General features: G+C 40.8%; 1 protein-coding gene across 1 annotated transcript in view; it reads right to left on the bottom strand.

Moving 5' to 3' along the window:
• LOC122560646 overlaps positions 1-8,814 on the bottom strand; it is a 66,939-nt gene that overhangs the window by 6,907 nt on the left and 51,218 nt on the right. The window contains exon 2 of the mRNA XM_043711514.1: positions 1,626-1,679. Coding sequence (XP_043567449.1) covers positions 1,626-1,679 — 54 coding nt within the window. The remainder of the gene's footprint in view (positions 1-1,625; positions 1,680-8,814) is intronic.

Genomic DNA, 8,814 nt, shown 5'->3' with positions numbered 1-8,814 from the left:
TCCCGACCTCTCCGCCCCCACCCCCGTCTGACCTATCACCCTCACCTTGACCTCTTTCCACCTATCACATTTCCAACACCCCTCCCCCAAGTCCCTCCTCCCTACCTTTTATCTTAGCCTGCTGGACAAACTTTCCTCATTCCTGAAGAAGGGCTTATGCCCGAAACGTCGATTCTCCTGTTCCCTGGATGCTGCCTGACCTGCTGCTCTTTTCCAGCAACACATTTTCAGCTCTGATCTCCAGCATCTGCAGACCTCACTTTCACCTATTCTACATTACCTAATATGTCTCCTTCTTCATTCTAATATTGACTGAATCCTTTTATCTAGTGAAGAAAGATACAAAGTACTATTTTAGACTCCCTGACTCTACAAGATTTCCTTTTTTACTCCAAATTAGCTCCACCCTTTTACTAGTTATTATGGTTTAAATGACTAAGTTTTCTTTTATATTACTGTGAACCTATTCTCATATTGTCTTTGTCCTTTAATATAATTTTTAGTCTGCTTCAGTACATTTTGCATTTGGATTGCTTCTTTATTGTGAAGATGACATTTGTCTTAAAACTCCTCTGTTTCAGTTCAATTTCCATATCTCAGTAGTTTTATTAGATTGATATTTAACATTAGGGTACATGTATGGAATGAGCTGCCAGAGGAAGTGGTGGAGGCTAGTATGATTGCAACATTTAAAAGGCATCCGGATAGATATATGAATAGGAAGGGTTTGGAGGGATGTGGGCTGAGTGCTGGTAGGTGGGACTAGATTGGGTTTGGATAATCCAGGTCGGCATGGACGGGTTGGACCGAAGGGTCTGTTTCTGTACTGTACATCTCTATGACTCTAAGTAAAGAAGTCCAGGAGGAGAGGGGATTAATGAGAAGGTTCTTAAGGTGTCCTCAATTGCAAGAGCAACTCCTGTAGATGCAAAATTCTTGTCAAATGCATTTGAATGGGAGGCACGGTGGCACAGTGGTTAGCACTGTTGCCTCACAGTGCCAGAGACCCGGGTTCAATTCCCGCCTCAGGCGACTGACTGTGTGGAGTTTGCACATTCTCCCCGTGTCTGTGTGGGTTTCCTCCGGGTGGTCCGGTTTCCTCCCACAGTCCAAAAATGTGCAGGTCAGGTGAATTGGCCATGCTAAATTGCCCGTAGTGTTAGGGGCAGGGGCAAATGTAGGGGAATGGGTCTGGGTGGGTTGCGCTTCGGCGGGTCGGTGTGGACTTATTGGGCCGAAGGGCCTGTTTCCACACTGTAAGTAATCTAATCTAATCTAATCTAATGCAAAAGTTTCTGAACTGCAAGTCCTGCTGTTTTGTTCCAGGCCACAGACTTCTTGTTACACTATTCATGAAACATGAGCAAGTAAATGAAAAAAGAAAGAATGGATGGATCCAGGCTGGAATAGTACATCCAGTAGACAATTTGCCTTGGGGCACTTGTTGTTAATCCAGGTTGCTACAGCATCCTCATTTATTTCACAGGCATATGAAGAATTCCATAAAAATGTCTACGCCAATTAACTTGCTGGAGCTCCTAAATTCCAAACCCAAGAAAGCAATCTCAAAATTAAAAAGAAAATTGAAATATGTAGCAAGTTCTTGTGATGAAAAAAGTTCTTACTTCTCCTGCACCATGTCTCCGAGGATCTACCTGCTCTGAAGGTTTGATCTTGTCCTGGGTAAAGAACAAAAAATGAAATTTAATGAGACAGTAAACCTTCCATTTTTTGTTTTATTTTAGTTCATAGAAGTGTAAAAATGATTATTTTTCTCAAAATTAAAAATAATTCTTCTTATATAACCAGTTCTGTATTTCTACCAGTGCCATTATTGAAGAGAGGGCTTGTTGAGTATTGGGGTAAAAAATGAAACTGCTCACTGATCAGGATCCAACAAGTATGGCCTAGAAACTGAATGAGCCTGTGTTCTTAATGGAGATAAAAAGCTGATAAAGTGCTACAGGACTTTTTTGTGGGAAAGAAATAATAGTGAAAAAAATTAACTGAAAAGCCATGAGAGATTACTTTACACAGCTTAGGTAGAAAGATCATGTGGTCAATCAAAGGTCAAATATCTGAAGAGATCAAATTTCCTGCAGTATTTATAGTCATTACAGGCTTCTTCATTTTTCTGTTTTTACAAGATGATCTGTCACATTCTTCAGTAAAATGTCCGAACATTACCACAGTATTACCACACATTTATATTGTAATGTTTAATACATTTGAATTTTAACATGAAGAAGTTTTACAAAAAAGGAACTGCGACCATAAAAAGCCCATGATTTGTGACCAAAATGCAAAGGAAGCTGAATTGTAAAGAAAGCAAAACTAAAACTCCATTGAGCCCCAAAGATTCACTGTACCAAAGTCAAGCTCAGGCATTCTGGTGGCCAACACTCTCTTACAGTAACTGAACTGAATTCCTCAGTCCTGAGTGGATACAGTGAACAGAGACAGGACCACAAATACATTCCTATTGTATTCTGCAAATCTTAATACCGGGCATTAGGATCAAGCTGAAACAGCAACCTCAGATTTAACCACTGATCAGGTGATAAATGCCTAGTATGCATCTGTCTGAAATAATGGACAACAGCAGTGTGGAATTGAGAATTTCCAAGGATATTGAAAGCTCAAAGATATAACAAAATTCCTAAATGGAGCAAACAAATTCAAAAAATTATTAAAACCATTTCTCAGGCAGGAAATTAATTGCTGCTGGAAAGTGTAGACAGAAAGAAATTTTACAGATAATGCACTACATTTTCATATAATCATATTGCAATGTAGGGAAAGACAGCAGCCAATTTGTCCACAGAAACGTCCTACAAACAGCAATGAGATGAATAACTTGATAACCTATTAAGTTGTGAAGGTTGAGATATAAATATTGCTGAGCTTTTTCTTAAAATATATTTTTATTGAAAAATAGATTTTTAAAAATATTATAAATACAATACAATTCAAAATGGTACAAAGAAAGAACAGAAAAGTTTTTTAAAAATCACAAACCACCCTCATGTGCAAATGTATAAATATATAAAAATATTTAAAAACCCAACCAACTAGATAACTAAATAAATAATAACTAACAAACTAATAAATAATAATAATAATACAGCTCAGCAAAACAAAACACTAACTCTCGACTATTGAGAGCATTCATTTTCACATATTCATACATTCACAGGATCCCCCCTCCGGATATTGGACTCGTAAAGCACAATCGTGGCTTTTTAAAAACTCTTATTAGTGTGGCAGACAAATTTGTGTCCAGGTAGTCCAAAAAGGGCCGCCATGTCTTAGAGAAATTCCCTGCTTTGTGGTGTAACATACCTATAAGAAAATCCAAGGGGATGTGCTCCAGAACAATCTTACACCAACCTGACAGGTCCAGAGGATTTTCAGACACCCAACCTAACAAGATATTCTTTCTTGCATATAAAGTGAGGATGTTGATAAGTTTTTTTTTATGCGCATCTACAGGGAATAAACTGGGCAGGACAAGAAGAAGAGAGATTGGGTCCTTTTCCCAAAATCCTCTTCATTGCACCTGCCATAGCACTCCATTATGTTTGAAGTCTGCCACAGGACCAGAGACGATGGGTAAGAGTGCCTGTACTAACTTTACATTTGGGACATGTTGGAGATACTCCTGGTTTAAATTTTGACAAATGATCCAGAGCCAAGTGGACCCTGTGGAGAATCTTCAACTGTAAAGCATAGGTCCTATTGCAAATTGTTATCTTTCTTGCGTTTTCCCAAATATCCTCCCATGCCTCTGAGGAAACCTCAATGTCTAGCTCTATCTCCCACACTCTGCAAAGCCTATTGAACTCATCTAAGGGGCCATCCCCCAGTTGATGATGTAAAGTGCTGACAGAAAGTGTACTCTTAGCACCGAGCACCCGATTCTCGATGTCGGATTTATGGGGATCAGTCAAAATTGTAGCCTTATTTTGAATAAAATCCCAAACTTTAAAAAAATGAAAGAGGTCCTTGCTAGATAGCTCATATTTCCGTGCTAACTGATTAAAAGACATCATTGTGTTTCCCTCAAAACAATCACCCATGCAAGACACACTCCTAGCTGCCCAATGTTTGAATCCTGAATCCATCATACCCGGTTGAAAACCCGGCATACTCACAATAGGTATAAGAAAAATGTTTTGCCAATATTGCCTTCCCTCTGCCGAATTGCCCTCCATGCTGTAACAGTATTGATAACTATTGGGTTATGGCAATATTCTTTAATTGTCCTCATTTTGTCCGAAAACAGCCAGTAAGGGGCACTTTGCCTGAGAGGTTTTGATATCTAACCATATTGAAAGAGGGTCCCCACAGGCCCAATCACTCCTGTAAGATAAAAGCGAGTTCAGTTGATAGTTTTTAACATCCAGGAGATCCACTCCCCCCCATTTGCAGTTTAGCTAATTTAATAAGGGGCCGCTTGTGATGCCAAATAAAAGAACTGAACCACCCAAATGAGTTGATGCATTATATCAGACGAGGCACTAAAACTGCTGGATTTGACAAAAAAAAATGAGGACGTCGTCCACGTACACCGAAATCTTGTGTAATTTTGACCCCACTTCTGGAGCCGATATTTTGGGATCCCTACAAATGGCCTCTGCCAACAATTCAATAACCAATGTAAAAAGCAATGGCGAAAGGGGACAGCCCTGTCGACTGCCCCTAAAAATACTAAAATTGCTTGATTGTACCCCATTGGTGACGACCATAGCGAGAGGGTCACTGTAGAGAACCTTTATCCATCTTATAAAGGCTTTGCCCAAGCCAAATTGCTCTAGAGAATAAAAAAGATACGGCCACTCAACTTGGTCAAATGCCTTCTCTGCATCTAGAGAAATCACCAATCCCTGTATTGACTATTGTTGACAGGCTTGAATTACATTAAGCAGCCTCCAAACAATATTGGAGGATCTGCGGTCCTTTATGAAGCCCATCTGGTCCTCTTTAACAATAGAAAAGCAGTTTCTAGCCTGAACGCAAGAGTCTTAGAGAGGATTTTAAAGTAAACATTTAAGAGTAAAATGGGACTGTAAGAAGCACAGTCCTCTGGGACCTTCCCTTTATTAAGAATAAGCAAAATATTGGCCTTTCTTAGAGATGGCGGGAGACGATTATGACTGTACAAGTCGTTGAACATGTTGGGCATTGGGCCTGACACTATGTTTATTAATTTGTTATAAAATTCGTTAGGAAGTCCAGCAGGACCAGACACCTGTCCACTCTTAAGCTGCTTCACAGCTTCCTGCACCTCTTGTTCTGATAACGGAGCATTGAGAAAAGACTCTTTTTCGGGGGGTCACACCTGGAATCTCCAGATCCTCGATAAAGGACTCCATCTTGGCCCACCCTTCCTCACAACCCTCAGATTGGTATAATTCAGAGTAAAATCTCTGAAATGCCACATTGATCGTTTTAGAATCATGTTAGGTTCCCAGCATCTTCCCTAATTGACGTAATGGCTTGGGGGACATTTTATTTCCTGGCTAGATACGCTAGGTACTTGCCCAGTTTGTCACCATGCTCATACAACCTGTGTTTTTTAAGCACCTTCTTTGCTGTCTGCGTGAGCACAGAATTCAATGCAGACCATGGCACCGTAATCCTCTGTAACTTGGACAATGAGGGCCTGTCAAAGTAAGCCTTCGCGGCTGCCTTTAACCATGCTTCAAAGAGACGTTGCTGCTCGCCTTTCTGCCGCCTCCTATTGGTAGAGTAGGAGATAACTAACCCCCTGGCATAGGCTTTGGCGGTTTCCCAAAATATGGACGGGCTACTAGCCGAGCCCGAATTAGGAATGCCCTAAATTCCTTTGTGAAGTACTCCACAAACTTATTATCCTTAAGAATAAAGGGATCTATTCACCAGTGCCTCGGGCCCACTATAGCATCCTTAATCTTAAACAACAGGTGCACTGGAGCGTGATCAGAGATGGTAATATTACCAATTGTACAAAATGCCACCAAGTCCATGGTTGCCACAGGATCAGAAAAAAAAAACCAATCCTGGTGTGACATCTGTGTGGATTGGAAAAAAATGTAAAATCCCTGCCTGTAGGGTGGAGAAATCTTCAGACATCCACCAACCCTAACTCCACACGTAGATCCATTATTTGTTTAGTTTGTACAGAGGGTGTTGAGGGGCCTTTGGGCAACCTGTCTACCGTGGGATCCATAAGACAATTAAAATCTCCCCCAATGGTAATATGCTGAGGCTAGAGACTGATCAATTTAGAGAACGCATCCACCAGAAACTTGAGGGGATGGACTGGAAAGCGGTAAACATTTTAAACACCATATTCTTCCCCATTATCAGGGCTTTGAGGATTACAAACCTCCTATGTGTGTCTTTCACACACTAATAACTTAAATGGGAGATTCCTCCTAACTAATATAACCACACCCCTACCTCTGGTATTAAAAGATGAAAAGTAAATCCGATCAAAGCCGTTCTGCTCCCTATCATCCAAGTGGGTCTCCTGTAATAAAAGCAATATCCATCTTTTCCTTCCTAAGACTCAAAAGTACCTTTTTCCTCTTAATTGGTGAGTGACTCCTCTTGATGTTCCAGGTACACCAGTTAACCAAGTCATTAGACATAACCTTCTGCAGTAACATTTAGCTTCCAGAGAGGAGGAACTCGAATTACAAATCACCGAGCCTTAGTGTTGCAAGATCCATCAAACAAAGAAACTACATAAACTAAATCCACTACAATTAACAAGCCTACAAAGCTATCAAAGACTATATACAACAAAAACCAAAAAAAAACCCAATATATAAAGCACTAGTGGTGCTGAATAGGGGAACTCACCCCTTCCCAAAAGGGCATCTACACATCCCAAAACTCCACTTCCCATCCCACTGCCAATACTGCATCCAGAGCTCTTAAATACCTGAACTGGGCATAAACTACCCGTAAGTAGGCACCTAGCCATTCCAACCATTTTTCCTCCTCCTAGCTAGAGCCGCAGCTTAAACACAAGCAGCAAAGGAAGAAAATACACCATGGATAACAATGTAAACAAAGAAATTTGGAAAAAGAATTAAGTATCCCATCCATCCTTTGGTATAACTTAACTTAGAAATTGGAAGTAAATGTCCCAGCCACCCCAGAGCATAGTTTAGACCAGATTATAACCAACAAAAAATAGGAAAGCCCTGACTGGACTTGCTCTTCTTTTCAAGAAAAGTAGAGACATACCCAAAGAACACTAGTATTTGTACATACTAAATTGTTCAGATTAAGTTAATTCATCCACAAAGTCTTTTGCTTTCTCCGACATGTCAAATAGATATACAGATTCATTTAAGGTGAGGCGAAGCATCGCTGGATACCTCAGAGTACTGGATCCCGAGCTCTCTCAGTCTTTTCTTGATACTATCATAGGATTTTCTTTTCAGTTCACTGCCACTGAGGAGTCCTGGAAGAACATAATCTTAGAGCCCTTGTAAAATTGGGCCTTCAGATCCTTCCTCTGGATTCTGGAAGCTTACACAACTCTGTCTTTATCTGCCACAACTCTGTGATGAGACAGCAGCAAGATACGATGAGGACTTTGGTCCAGACCTGACCTCCGCACCATAACCTGGTGAGCCCCCTCAATCTTCAAGCTACCCATTTCAGCCTGCAGGTTAAGGAATTTCGGCAACCAGCCCTCAACAAATTCCACTGGTCACTCACCTACCTTACTCTCTGGCAAACCAATGATCTAAATATTTTTTGTCCTGCCCTTGTTCTCAAGGTCATCAACCTGGTCAAGCAAATTATGGATCTGTGTCTCTAGGGCCTGGCTCCTGTCCTTGGAGGAACCAGTATCAGCTTCCACCACTGTGATTCTGCGTTCTACTTCATCTGTCCTTTTCTCAAGGTCTCCCAGCAGTTGTTCATGCTTCTGCAGCATGATAGAGATCAGGGCCAGCTTCTCCTCTATCTGCTTCCCAACATCTTGTGAAATTTCGAGACTTCCTTTACCAGGACCTGGTAGGAAATAGAGCCTGAGGATGCTGCAGGCTGGGCCACGGGCCCAGCGTCACACGTACCTGCTCCCTTCTTCGGCATCCCTGGACAGTGAAAATCAAGGTAAGTTTTTCTTTAACAGTTTCCTGTGACTCCATGACCTTTCTAGAGTCCCAGGATATCGCGGTGATCTGGGTAGGGCGGGTTAGGACTTTGTCCTACTTGTGATGAGGTGCGGAGCTCTGTAACGCAATCTTTCTAGATTGCCATCATCTTGGATACCCTCTGGAAAAGTTTTGATGTGAGATTTGTCACATCCACATGAGAGCAGATGGGACATTGGTTTAATCAATCATTTCAAAGACGACACCTCTTACAATGAAGCAGTCTCTCAGAACTGAAGTAACAGCTTGAACTTGTGCTTCAACTCTCAACCTTCTGGATCAGAACTCAAAAGAACTGTTCCTGAGCTGTGGCCAAAGGAATTAAAACTAACACTGGCCTCAAACTATGATTATGGTCAGATTCAATGAATTCTCTCCTATCCCACTTTCTATAAAGGATGGATTGTAATTTTCTGTTGTACAGATTTAAATGCAGTTTTTTCTTTATTTGTTTATTGTACTATTTAAATGTGATACTGTACCACAATTGTTTTAAACTGTACCACAATTGTTTTATGACTGTAAAGAAACCTGAAAATATTTGAAACTTAATATAGGAGTTATTGCATGGAAGCAGAAATGAACAGAACAAACACATATTTCTGAGTTAAAAATCACACAACACCAGGTTATAGTCCAACAGGTTTAATTGGAA

Source organism: Chiloscyllium plagiosum, chromosome 21 (genome assembly GCF_004010195.1).
Source record: "Chiloscyllium plagiosum isolate BGI_BamShark_2017 chromosome 21, ASM401019v2, whole genome shotgun sequence".
NCBI lineage: Eukaryota > Metazoa > Chordata > Chondrichthyes > Orectolobiformes > Hemiscylliidae > Chiloscyllium > Chiloscyllium plagiosum.
This window is presented reverse-complemented; position numbering and strand designations above follow the sequence as displayed.